The following is a 15,054-nucleotide window of genomic DNA, read 5'->3' on the forward strand; positions in this document are numbered from 1 at the left end:
TTAAAAAAATTGGAATTGTCGTAGAAACACACTCCTAGACAAGTATTGCTTGCAAAATTTTTTGAAATGCTGACTCCTCAGCCATATTCTTTTTCAGAGTCAAGTCGAAATTCCAAACTTGCACCTCTTACTTTCCATCTAGAATTCGCATTCATAAAAATCTCTATCCTATACTATAAATAAAGAATATACAAACTTTACATCAATATTGCATTCAGACATATCAAATTCCAAGTCTTTTTCTTTTCTTCTTCCTTATATTTTGTTATCCTTCAAGTTCGTTGTAGTTACGTAAATGTTGCATGTTTCATGTTTGCATTTCACAATATTTTAAAACAGAAGACAGTTAGAAAATCGGATAATAAATTAATTAAATAATTATATTAGAAATTTTAAGAATTTTTTTTTAATGCTTGTTTTTAAGATTCACGAAGGTGTTGAATTAAGATTTTTACAAAACTGTTCATCACGGACATTTTAACATCAATTTTATGTATATTTTTTATATATTTTACAGTAGTCTTCACTGTAGTTTTCACAGAGAAGAATGCAACAGCCTTGTTTTAAAAATGGACACACGACACGAAAACCCAATCGATGGTAAAGGTTGGTAAACAAAACTTGGCAATATCTTATAATTTATGCTTCTCATCGATTTTTGCTTAGAATAACATTTCCTATATATACCGAATAAACTTAAATTATCGATAAAAAAGAAAGTTAATTCTAATTGAATAGTGAATTTATAGGTTAAAAAAAAATAAATAAATAAAAAGGTAAACTTGAATTTCGTCTATACACATTTTAATTTTCTTAATGATGAGAAACTTGTCTTGATTTATTTCTTTTCTATATTTAGGATATTTTTAATAGTCGCTAAAATTCGAGAATATTAAATGAATTATGATTTAATATCCGATTTAAACAGAAATTTATGGCGTAGCGCTATATAGTCTTCTCCTTATAATTAAAGATAAAGAAAAAAAAAAAAAAAGAAAAAGAAAAACATTAGCTAACATTAGACTTCAGGACAGTAATTAAATTCTCTGCAATAAATCAGACTTATTCTTAGTTATAGACGTTGCTGAACATTAAATCCTGCACCAGAAAAGAAAGGTGTCATAATATAGATCAGTTCATTTTACTTAAATCCTTCGCCAAAAATTAAAAAAAATAATATTTAGAAGGCCCCAAAAATATTTTTATTATAAAAAAAAGATTTTCAAAGCATTAATCCTTGTTTAAATTTCCAAAAAAGTTTAATAAAATCAGAGATTAAAATATTAAAGAAAAGAAGAATTAAGTTCATTAAAATCGAATTTCTCATTAAATTCTAATTAAATGTATGGAAAAACCACAAACTTTTCATATTTAAATACGGATAAAAAACAAAGAAAACGTCAACAATAGCTTACTTTGAATAGTCTAGACAATATATATATATATCTTAGGTTAACATTTTTAAACTAGAAAATATCAGAAGTGACATGTAAATTTAGAAAACAAATTCAGAAACCATTCTTCTTGTAAAATTACTTTTGAATAAAGCGTAACTTTTATCCATATACACGAGTATATGTATATATATATATATACATACATACATACATATCTGTTATATATATATATATATATATATATTTTATTTATGCCTTTACATTTAAGTTGTCTGAAAAGAAAATCAAAGTTTCATCTACTCGGCGTTTTTTATATATATATTAAAAAACAAGAATATATACCTATATGTATATATATATTAAAACTAGCTTCGGATGCAATTCTGTAGTATATCAAATATTTATCGGTGTAGTTTTCCATCTGCAAAGACTTGGAGAATATGCGGCTCGCAATATCTACCGTCTGGCAAATCAGATTCAAAGAATATACGTGAGAGAGTAAAACTGTCAAGCCACTAACATTCAACCCCTGTTTAGTCATGAATTCTTACATTTCCTTTAGAACTAGATGATAAACAGCAATTGGCATTTGTTTCTTTTCCACTACAAATGACATAAATGTAACTAAAATTGGATTACCACTATCCATATGCCATACATAATGTTAGGAAGTCTCGTCGAAACAATTACAATAAAATGTAGACTAATATAGCGAATCGAACGTGGCAATCTGTTAGATTTTTTAACGCATAATGTTGGGAATTACCGATTTCTATTCTCTCTCTTTCCCTTTCTCTCTCCAACTTCCTTCTTTTTTTTTAATGTATAAAGTACTGCTCAAGGTTTTTTAAACGTGTTATTCCTTCCAGTATAAAGTTTTATTAAATTACTTTTGTAGTATTTATTCTACCAAATTTACGCTGTCTTAGAAAATAGAACAAAAGGTGAGGAGGAGTGATTCCTTTCTTAAATTAAATTTCATTAAAACTTAGTTTATGTTGTAATGAATTTATAGAAATAATTTGTAGTTATATCATCAGATTTTGCATGAAGTTGCGTGTAGAAAGATCATTTTAAATTTATTCTTAAAGCCTTTATAAGTCGACATTCTTAAATTTTATCTTAATAAACTTTGTTTAGAAGTGCACGAATTAAACTCTAAAGAGTTTAACTTACGAAATTGTTTATTAATTTAGACCTTACTATCATAGATTTTGTCTTATTTACAGAAAAAAAATAGTGATATGATTATCATCATTTCTACGAGCATCAGAAGTTATTCTAAATTCCCAATTTTTACTTTTATATAAAATTTGTTCTCTAATATTTTAGCAGATAAATAGACCTAATTTACATAATTTCATCGGTTGTGCTCACAATATAATCCGAAATTTAATTTATTTCAGTTTAGAGAAAGTGCAGAGAAGCGCAATGATGCATTATCTAAGTACCTGAATTCTGAAAATTAAATTTTAATAAAACGTATTTTAGATTTATTTAAATAGAATTTTAGATATTTTGGTTTAAATTGTTTAATTGTATTACTTATTCGACTTAAAATCTCTTCCAATTTTTGATGCAAAGTTAGAAAAATCGGCAGCGCTAAGCTCCATTTCAATGCATGTTTCATGTTGCACTTTCTAAAAGCTGTAACTATGTACGATGAACGTACTTTAATTAAATTTTGCATAAAATTTTGAATTTGACTATACTATAATTAATTTTAACTATTAACATAATTTATCAATGTAATTTTAAATGATAAATTACTTAAAAAATAAAGCCTAAAGAGCAAAATTAACAATAGGCCTTCGGATAAAACATTATTTCTAACAAATAACATTTATTTTAAGTTACTAGATTATATATAATAAAAAGATTTATCGAAAGATAAGCGAAACAGCAATTTACCTTATTAAATCTTATGATTTAATAACTTATATATAGATATTATTAGAAGGAGACTTCTCTAAACAAAACGTTATATAAAGATAGTTTCTATAACCTACATTTATGATATGGCACAATAAAGCTATCAAGAAAAGTACGCAACGTTTTTTTCGAAAGTAAATCAATCATAAAAACAACTATATGTTGTAGATATTGTCTAAAGTTCAGTCCCTTACTTCTAACGCAGCTTACTTTTCTCTTCCGCTTCAGATTGTCAACCTTACCCGCCATCTGAAGACCTGTATTGCCACTTGCACCACCGGACATATTGGTTCCATTAGCAGCACCTGTACCGTTCGAAGTGATGTGAGGTTTTTCCACAACTTCGTTATCAGCCTTGCAAAAGAGTCCATCTTCTCTCAAAGCAAATTCATCACCGGGTATTAAAGGTCTAGCACATGTTTCACAACGAAAACAGTCGATGTGATAGATCTTGTTTCTAGCTCTCATCACAAAATCAGTCTTGCTAAACCCTTGGTTACACTTGGCACACTTCGCTCCAAATAACCTAAACAAAAAGAAAACTTTTTAAGTAAATTCTTATTATTCTTGATTTATTTATTTCTTATTTAAACTAGAGCAATCAACAATAAATAAATCCGTCTTTATTTTTAAAAAATGAGAACTTATCGGGGCTTTCAGACCTAGCAAATTAGAACCGAGTTATAATTTAAATCTTATCGTCTTGTTATCTGAGTTTAAAACAAGTTCTTCTTGATTTCTTTTAATGATGCAAAGGGGGATTTGAAGGGCGCATTCAACAAATTCTTCTAATGTTTCTCCCCTCTCTCTACTATAAAAAAATATCTATACACAGAAATATAGACGTTCTGTATACATAACGGTATATAAATTATTGTTATGAATGACGATTTTATCTAGATAAATTCGAAGGCAATCTTTATTCATTGGGATAAAAGCATTAGAGAAAATTATTTCCTGTATTTTCACAAACTTAAATCGAGGGAAAAAAAGTTAAGCTTAGCCTGTAATTTTTTCTTTCATAAATTTTGTTAACTGAGAAAGATGATAAATATGTAGGCCTACCTGATAAGTTGGGTGGAGTCTTGACTTTTATTACCATGTCCTACCGGTTATAGGTAAAGACAGCCGAACGCTGTGATGCTTTAGAGTTTGGTAAGTACTGATTTACTTATGAAACCTTTAAAGTAGACCTAACCCCTATATTAAATTATATACACGCGTCCTAGTGTGACATAATAGTTATTTATCGGTTTGGAACTGGATAAATAGAGCGATGCTATACTAAGAGGGATTCGGAGGGATTCGCCTCTACTAAAAAAAGGAGTTTTTTCAATTTTGAAACGTTTAAGTGGTGTGCATAACCATCTGGATTCGGGAAAAGTGTGTTAGAAAGTTTCGTAGGCTGTGACGAAAGTATTTTTATGATGTCAACAACAGGAAAGATGCGAGAAGAGAAAGTTTATGTATAGGCATAACTCGACAGTAAAATGGTGTAGGGTGCCAGGTATGCCTTGTGTATGAAGTCATGACAGCAAACAGACAACCGACGAAATCACATCAGAATCGGCAAGCGGCCAAGCCAGTTGAATTATTCAACAGTTTGTTTAACAGCTCCACCACTGACAAGCAAACATCTACCCCTCTATTATAGCTGTGCAGAAGAGGCAACTATCAAATGATAGTGGAGGGAGAAGGCCTATCCCTCTCTGATGTCATTATGTGAATTCATCCAATCAAGAAATTAGCTCTGTGCCAATCTGCTCGATGTTGGCTTCCGCATGGTCGGTCACATGAGGACTTATATCATATATCTAGGCGGGACCAATTTAGACTTCCGTATTCGGCAATGTTTGGATAAATATAATGAAAAGAACCGCATTGATGACGATTTTGGTTTGTTTTCTACTCACAAATTGAATGTTGTGTTGATATTTCAAAAGTTATTATTAGTAAAAAGGTTTTTATCCTTAACGGTTCTCCATTCTAGATGTCACGCTTCATTCTCTCTAATATCAAACTATTTCCCTTTAATTTTAGTAAACTTTTCACCATAACAAATTGATAGTCTTGTATATAAGTAAAAATCCTAATTCAGATGCATGTTGACGGCAAAAACTAAGAAAGAAAAAACTTCGCTTAAATTCGAACAAAGATGCGAAAATTGGCATGTTGAAGTTTAAAATAATATGTCAATTAAGCTTTAAGAATTAAGTTTATACTTAAGTTTCATTCTTGAAAATTCTTATTTTCTAAAGCATCACAGAAAAGGCTGTCTATAAATAACAATGAATGATCTCTTGAAAGACCGAGATTAAGTGTAATTTAACTCAATCTCATTAAAAAGTAAGACATATAACGTACTATGTAAATATCTTAATACAACACCTTAAGGCAGTTCTAGTTTTTATAAAAATTCCACAATGTTGTGAGATCGGAAACTGTTCCTCAATTAACTGTTAATTTTGATAAGAAAATTTACTTCCTTTATATATATATAAAAGAAAATTAAGGAAGAAGAAAGAGAAAAAAATGGATGATCACGCATAAAACTGTCTTCATTTTATATATTTTTAAGCGCGTGGAAGAGAATCTACAGGCCACTTAGAGAGGAAAAAATTGAACGGTTTTGATAACTCATAGCTTACGTCTTTGTAATGTATTTACCTTGACCAAGTTAATAAAAGAAAGTAATGGAAGTGTAGAAGGAAGATGACCCAAATTGTCTGTGTGATTAATTACTAACTGTAGAGTTACAACTGTTTCTGTTGTGTTACCACTGCGGGTAACAGATCAAGTTTAAAGTCATTTAACTCTTGTCAGAATGACGTCAGTGGTTGAAACAATCTATTATCTGACAACTACTACTTGTCATTGGCCGGTCCCATCTCGACATCATTGGACGCTTTCATTATGGGATGGAAAGTATTTTTTCCGCACCCTTGACACGCGGCGAAGGTTTATGCGGTTTTCTTAATAGATGAGGGATAAGTTAGCTTTCTATAGAGATTTAGACGTTTGTTGGCAGCCTAATCTTGTTTGTCACTTATGGCTTATGAGCCTTTTTTTTCCTCTACTGTTTAAAAACGTCAGAATGACTTTGAAAAATTAAAAAGATTTTTAAAACGTTCCGCTCTGTTAAAGGATGCATAAGTTTAATTTGAATGATGATGAAAGCGCATTTTAACTTATATTTTCAAGCTTATCCTGGCGGAAATTTAGTATAATATGCATTAATTCTAAAAAGTTTTTGCTGCCATTTTTATTTACATTTTTTAAAACAGAAACGTCACAACACAAATGTAAATTCTGTACGAGTTACATGGCCTACTGCACACATTTAAAGATGTTTGGCTTAGTTTTTTTTAAATAATATACAACTTCATAAACTTGTTATATTCAAACTTAACTGATTGAATGGAACAAAGAATAATTGTTTTTTTTTTTGCGATTGAAGTGCTTTAAAAGTAGTTTTCTTACTAGAAAGATCCTTCATCGTATGTAAGTTAATGGCGATCATAACTTAAAAATATCTAAAGAAATTATTAAAAATATTTAAGATGCTTTAACTAAATTCTTACAGAACTTAAAGTAGACGATAAGAATTTTTGAATAAGCTATCGGGTCTACTTCTGCAATTTATATAATTTTCTCTATCTGTTAGGAAAAATATTATCCTAGTCTAATGTTGCAATATTTTGAAAATTACCTAACAGAAGAAATTCTTGAGAAACTCACGTTGATATTTACAGTATACACTATATAAATCATATCTTTAAAAATATTTTACAGTAAAAAAACAATTATTCTCAATGTTATTGTTATTTTTTAATAAGATAAATCAAACTGAAAACATTTTTTTGTTTATAATAAAATATTTATAATAAAAAATAAATAGTCTAGATTTTAATAACAATAAAAAAATATGCTTTCAAGTAGGAATTTATGATAAATATGAACAATAATAAACAATAAAATGAAGCTTAATAAATACAACATATTTGAAACAAACTGCAGCCTGCAATTTTATTGTTCAAATATGAAAATATTTGTTAAAATATCTTATTTTGTTTTATATTCTGCGTAAATATTATACAGATTAAGTTAAAAAGATAAATTCAAATGAAAAATCTATGCCTCGTCTGTACAAAAATACATTTTTCAACCTTTAAAAAATAAAAATTCAAATTCTATACATATGCATTGTTTTAAATAATTAAAAATTCACCTAAAGTAGAAGGAAATTTTTAATAAAAACTCAAAAATATATATTTTTTAAACGTTAAATATATATTTTATCTAAGTTTTGAAATAAAACAAATATTCTTTTTTAATTAATAAATTAAATTATAGCGATCAGATTCATATAAAAACACACACATTTTGATGATGTTAATAAATAAATCTAAATACTTAAATCTCTTCATAAATTAATATTTAATTATAATAAAAATTTTAAAATTTCATAGAATAAGGTATTCAGATCTCGCATAGAAACAAAATTTCACCCATGCTGTATATAAGTCTATAGGCCTCTAAACAGGTTTATTTTAACGAAGATTAGTAGAAACTAAAAAGATGTCAAGGACATTTTGAGGACTTTCATAAACTTGTTATCTTTTACACCTTTAACACGTCTTTAGTAGTAAACGGATTAGCGGAAATTTTTAAAATTAGTGGTCACTTCAACACCTTCGACTGAATATAATTTTAAGCAATAATTATTGTCTCCTGCTTCTTAGTCACACTTAAATTATTTAAAAATTTGAATTTTGTTTATTTATATATATACTTCTATTCAATTCATTCTACGAGAATGATTGTTCATCACTAAGCAAAATCAAATTCGATAAAAATCTCTAGCTATTGTAAACGACCTTATATGGAAGACAATACAAGTAAAACAATAAGAAGTGTCAGTCATTGCCTTAAAGCTTCTCTGGTCAAAGTATTAGCTGTGCCTGGGGTTAACATAAAGCTAAAAACATGACACTTATCCACTGACACGTCTCTTCAATTCAGCTTCAAGGCAAACTCATATCTTCCAAGTTAAACTTAAATCTCTATCAGTATTCGTAGCTTCAGTTGACGTGTATGTCAGTTGGTGACGAGATTATCTTCCCAGCAACGTAATCGCGTTCACAATTTCTCTGTTCTGCAAAGATCCAATTTAGTTTGTTGATGACGATTGGAATACCTTCACTATCCATTCTGACACGGATAGTGAACTGTACATCAAATTGGACTCGTATTGTCTCCTTATATACGGCATATCTGCATAACTACACTCTACATTGTCTCCAATTATATCCGCCCTGTCAGTAGAATTCGATTAAAACTTTATAATCTACACTTTATATCCGTACCATTAAATATCTTTTAATAGAAATTCTCTTTATTCATATTTCAAAATAAAAAAATTGCATTTCGGTATTAAACTAGCAATAGTTAGTAGCTAAAACTAATCGTTATTTTTCTAAATCTACCTGTTCTAGAAATTAATCACTCTAGAATTGCTTATGGTGTATATTTTATTCTAGAAATTAATCATTTCATAGATTTCATACAATGTACTGATTTAAAATGTAAATATCATTACAGTAATTGATTATATTTCCTTGCAGAAACTGAACTATTTCTTACAAAACAACATTTCGTTCTAAAAACTAATCACTTTCACTGAAATAATCTATTTCATTCTAGAAAATAACAATATTGAAACAAATTCTAGAAAAAATAAATAGATTTCTTACTAGATTTAATTCCGTTTATCAAATCTTAAAAACTTGTAAAAACATTAGACAGATTTTCACGTGAACAAAAAAAAAACAAAAACCTCTCTGTTACGCCTTAATCGTGAATCAACATTTATTTATTTATTTATTTTTCGTTTAGAAAATATTTAAACGAGTCAGCATATATATTTTTTCTCGATAATAAACTCTACTATATACAAAATGTCAATAAATGCGTATGGCACAAGAGACACACACAGGACTGAGTTATAACCCGAAGCAAGATATCCATGATAAACATATCCGGTTAAGAATTTTAAAACGGTCTTTAGATCATTATCTCATTTGTCCGAAAGGTCCTGTCAAATGGTGACAAAGGGCTTTACAATTACTTGCATATAGTCAGATATTAAGAAAAGAAAAGGTCATATTCATAAAAACGATCGAAATTAGATTTGAAAAATTCGATTTAAAAATTTGCTTAAAGCCATTTTGATAATTATAGATTTAGACATTAATGCCGTATCGATATAGCAATTACTTCTATATTTCCCGTATTAAGTCTCATATAGGTATATCTACATATTAATGTTACTCATCTACATTGATCTGAATATAAAAATCGTTTTTAAAAATTGGATATATATCTGTTCCATAAATTACATTTAAGAGAACAACTTAAGATATAAACAACAAAACCAGAAACGCATGGCAAAAAATCTCATACATTTAGTAACTTGATAAAGCTAGTAAGAGTGTTAATATTGATTTCTTCAAGTTGCAGATTGATACTGCCTAGAAATATTAATTAGATAAAGAAAAATAAATAAACAATGACCTTTAAAAAAACGTGTAGAAACAATATACTTGTTTTATTAAAAAATTATCGTGTTTTCACCTAGTTTTAGATTTTAAAACCCGTTTTTTTAAAAATCCGATAGCTTATTATTATTATTATTATTTATTATTATTGTTTTATACACTAAAAACTTTTCAACTATCAAAATTTTTTTTTGCTTTATATATTTAAAATTTAGTTTCTAACTTTATAAAACTTTAATTTCTAAACAACTGTTGCATTATTAATCAAAGAGAAGCCTTTGTTTACTCACCTGACATAGTCCCTCTTGCAATATGTTTTACCGTCCCTTACAAAACATGTACAAGTCTCATCCAAAAACTGATGACAATCCGCACATTTCAGACATGCCGCATGCCATTCCAAATCAGGTGAAACCCTGAGGATATATTGGTCATGGATTTGTGATCCACATCCTACGCACATGGAGACCCGCCGCTTTTCTACATGCAAGAAAATAAAAAAAAATTAATTCATTTGCATAACAATGAGATTAAAACAATTAATTAATTCTCGCTAATTTTCAAATTTATATAAACCGTATTATTATTATTTTTTTGGAATATTATAATAAGAACTTCTAATAGTCTGCTTGAATTATATTCCAAGATTCTGATCATGTGTAAGCTTTAGGCCTCGCTTGATCCTATTTTCGTTCCTCGAATTTTAAGTTCTACAATTTTAGTAATGGTTTAATACTGTGTTTTTTTTATAGTTTGACAAGCGAAAGGATTTCGCATTGCATATCTTAGAAGAGAAATCAGTAAAATATTTTCAAAAAATATTCAAATTTTCACTCTTATCAAATCTGTTTATATTGAAGTCTGCTTGCAAGCCCATTTTAGCCCGCATCTAACAACGTAATTAACCCTTTTAATATTTTAATTAAGGGCTAAATAATTAGAAAATTTTCCATATATCGAGAGGTAAGTTTCCGAAAACGGGACACTCGAGACGTGTACTCTCGAACATACCATACGAATTTTGCTAAAAAGTTTCAGAGATTAGTTTAGAAAAATATAATTTTATTAAATATTAAGTAATTTTAAAAAAGGCCTAAATAAATTTTAGCATTAAAAGATGAATTAAATGACATTTATAACCGTAGGTGAGGTTTAATCAACACACAGCATCCGATGTTAGGCATACTCGTGTTTATCGTATGAATTTTATTTCTTTATTTATGCAAATGTTTTTCACGGATTTGTAAAAGTAGATCCGATTGGTCTAGAGATTTCTACGTATTCTTTTCGAAGTAAAATCTGTCGAAAAATAGCTGCTCCAATAGATGTTATCAACCAACTTCATACTGTTGGCTAAACGGTTGCGGCTCTATTCAGATGAAACCGGCCGTAAATGGAATGTTCATGCAGAATTCTAAACGTAGATATGAGATTTCTTTAGAAAAACCAAGAAACTAGACTCGAACAATAAAAATCACTACCAGGAATTTTTACAAATAGAACTAGAGCCAACGGATCAACTAAGAAAGTGACAATAGACCTGAAGCATTAACGTTCAACTCGGACTACGTTCTAATTTTATAAATTTAAAAATTAAATAATAATATTAATTCTAATAATAATTAATAGAAAATATAAAATCCATTTTCCACATTTATTGACAGAATTCAATGATATTATTGAAGGCTTTTGCTATAGTTTATTTATTCTTAATACGCAATTAATGATTGATGAAGCTTGAAAACGTTCTGATTAGAGAGCTTTAAAAGTAAAGTGAACTTAATAATGAAGCAATGTCGTTTATAAAATTAATGAAATCAACCTAAATAAATCAGTCTGTAACTGATGATGTATGTATTGAAAGTGCTTTATGATAATAAAGAGCTTGTTAAAGTTATAAATCTATTCAAAATATAAAATCGATCTTTAATCTACGTTGATTAATATTATCGATTAGTTTACATTCATTTAGATAATGTATAACTTTTTAATAAAGTCTCCGACTTTTTAACACAATTTTTAACACTTAAAACATAAGATTTATATTTATTTTAAATCAATAATCGAAGAATTATATATATATATATATATATATACACACAAACACCTCCCATTTAAATTATTTATTGGATTTATTACTTCAAATTCTTACGTAAATGCGCTTATAATTTGATAGGATATATATAATTTTAGTTTTTTTTAGTGAAATATATTTTCTATTTCCAACGAATTGCTCTTTAACTGATATATAACACACATATATACTGTATATCGCGTTTATAATCTATCATTTCTTTGATAGTTTTGTCGGTACGTTATCAGTGGTGGATCTAAAAAGTAAAGATTTATATAGAAAGATAAGAAATGTCAATAGGTTTCGCAACTAAACATCGTCGCTTTCTTTTAATTGTATATATTTTATACGGGTCCTATTATTTTACCTTAGTCATAACAGTAATCAGCCTCATTGAACTAACAACAAAGAATTAGCATCGATACAGCTATTATAGTGAAGAATTCGTTCTAGATCTTATGTCTGATTCCAGATCCATTTATAGATTTTATGCTAACGATTATATAGTGTATCGATAAAAGTTGTATCGCGTGATCTCTGCTATTACGACTGTAGATCCGATCAAGAACGATCATCTCACGCGATATCCAACGTCTCATTAACTATTATGCAGTCATACGGTTAGACAATAAGATTCTTTTTTGTAAATATAAAGAATAAAATATTACAATAATAAAATTAAATTAAATACACGTGTTAAATCTACATTTAAATTCTCTAAAAGTCATTTATCATACGGTTTCAAACACGTTATATATTTATTGAGTGTTTAAATAATGAATAACTTATCTGTATGTTTATATATATATATAAATTTATTTTTTATATAATACTAGAGTGTGCGCCTAGGCTGACATAAGATAGTTTAAGGGTTGGAATTGTATAACGAGAACTCCCTGTAGGGAGTTCCTTAGAACGTCGTGCTGGGAATAGCGTGCTTCCCTTCACCCCTTACTACTGTCATCTGCCGTGACTCTGTCACAATATTTGTTGACAGGAGCCGGCAAAGGACTAGATTTGTTGAAGATACCTTCTACACACATCCTAACTGTAAATGCGCTTACACTTTGCCATCGTCAATACTTTCAAGAAAAGAAGAAAGAGAGAGAGAGAGAGAAGAAAAAAAAATACACTCTAATGTTTGTTTGCTGTAGGTATTCACTTAAACTGTGATAAAGATCAGATGTGCCTTAGATAGATAATATACCGAGCATTTTGCCGATTCATTATACTATTACAGGTATTTAAACATCGCATACTATTCAGTGAAACGTGGGAAAACTTTTGGCCTAAACTCTCGACCTTTTAACAACACATACATATTGAAAAATATGAATTTTAATAATTGTAATATCATCATCTCTTTCATTTTAGAATCCTAACCGTTCTGTTATTTTGGACTTTAACCACCTGTCGAAATCGTTAAAATAAATATTGGCATTTTAAGGAGAAATCTATTTTTAGTCTTACGCTTTCTATCCTCAGGGCTTGCAGGTGCGTATGACCTGAAGCACAAGTAACTCCTTTCGTTATTCTAATGTTAGTTTAAGGAATTACTCACTAATCAGTTAAATGAGGCGTAATTCCTCGTTTAGACCTAAAGTTTCTCTAACGGATTTTTCCAGGCGTTACTCCAACTTGGCTTATTTTTAACGTAAACACTGTATATCAACTATCAGAAATACTAGTCGAAGCTCTCTATAGTCACTCATCTGAACAGTTTGCGTGTCTTCGACCAGCTGTTCACTCCACCCCTACCCTATAACAGTTTCCTAATTAGATCATTACAACCTTAACAATCAGCAGCTACATAATCTACCCTAATTCTACACACGTGTTTGTTCACATCACGATATATTCCGATATGGAAGAACGGATGACGTACGACGAATCAAAAATACGGAGAAAATAATTTTAAGAATTCTCTACACCACCCCCTTTCTATCCGGATAACGTTTTAAGTTAGTATAATATACACACGTGAATATATATATATACTTACTTTGCGGCTGGATATCTACCATGTTGCCGCTGTCTTCTGACTTTGAGGGTGAAATTTTGATAGAATGGTTGGGCACTTTTTTATAAATGAAAATATCGAGCCTTATCCAAGCTCCACTTTTATCAATTTAAAGTCTGAGATGGTTTAAGTTGAAGCAGACAACAGCCATGTGCACTATTCACTGTTCTTAGGCCTGACTGGGTCCTCATGGAACTCTAGCGTCGTCAGCCTGCACGAGTATAATGTCAGCAACTGTGGCTATACCCAGATGGGTAACACCCTCCTCTCTTCTCATTGGCTGATGTCTCTAGACCCGAATAAATTATTTATGAGCTTTCCCAGCACTGTTTGTTGATCGGAGATTGATTTTTGGGATTATCTAGAGATGCATTGTCCTTCATTCCTGCCGTTTAACTTGGATTTTTTCATAGTTTTTTTTTATTATTTATTTTTTTTGTAAAACCCATAATTAATTCCATTTAACAACCAACACATAACACATACTACACACTTATACAACTAGAGAAACACACAGCTTCTAGATATAGATGTTAATTAGGTTAAAAAATAATATTTTATTTTATTTTATTTTATTTTTTTAAACATAATTTTAATTACTGTTTGTGCTTTATTACACAGAGACTTATTGAAAATAAATTATTTAAAAAATTATTCTAAATTACTTTTAAATTGCCATTTAAACGATTATACGTATAAATCTTTAATTAAATCTTGTCACGTTTTGTAAATGTAGAAACTTAAGTCGATCTATAGACTGAACGTTGCGGGTTTAAACGTGTTAAGTTTTAATTAGCAAAGTGCTAAGTTGGACCAGAAGTAGGCCACGAGGCCTAACTTACAGAAGACTGTGATATTATTTATTAAAAAAAAAAAACTATTATTGGACAATTTTAATAAGTTTTTTCAAGGAAACTTTAGCTAATCTTTCATAGAAAATATACAAAAATTAAAAAACACACAAAAAAAAAAAAAAAAAAAACAAATTACACAATTTCGAATTAATAAAACACTAAAATTCCTTCTAGGAACATTTTAAAAAGGAATCCTGGATTCCCACTAAAAACATGATTT

The 15,054-nt window shown here is 29.0% G+C and overlaps 1 protein-coding gene across 5 annotated transcripts in view; it reads right to left on the bottom strand.

The window, feature by feature from the left end:
• Window positions 1–14,186, bottom strand: part of tup (LIM1_Isl and LIM2_Isl domain-containing protein tup) — a 49,144-nt gene extending 34,958 nt beyond the window's left edge. For 3 of the 5 annotated variants that reach the window (XM_067264123.1, XM_067264121.1, XM_067264119.1), the window contains exons 1-3: window positions 13,963–14,186; window positions 10,177–10,366; window positions 3,524–3,855 (exon numbers count right to left, since the gene is read on the bottom strand). In XM_067264123.1, the coding sequence (XP_067120224.1) occupies window positions 3,524–3,855; window positions 10,177–10,366; window positions 13,963–13,984 (544 nt within the window). In that variant the 5' untranslated portion in view covers window positions 13,985–14,186. The remainder of the gene's footprint in view (window positions 1–3,523; window positions 3,856–10,176; window positions 10,367–13,962) is intronic. The other 2 variants (XM_067264122.1, XM_067264120.1) reach the window with 1 other exon arrangement.
• Between the last annotated feature and the right edge of the window lie 868 nt (window positions 14,187–15,054).

Source organism: Centruroides vittatus, unplaced genomic scaffold (genome assembly GCF_030686945.1).
Source record: "Centruroides vittatus isolate TY-2023 unplaced genomic scaffold, ASM3068694v2 contig_1824, whole genome shotgun sequence".
In the NCBI taxonomy this organism is placed as follows: Eukaryota; Metazoa; Arthropoda; class Arachnida; order Scorpiones; family Buthidae; genus Centruroides; species Centruroides vittatus.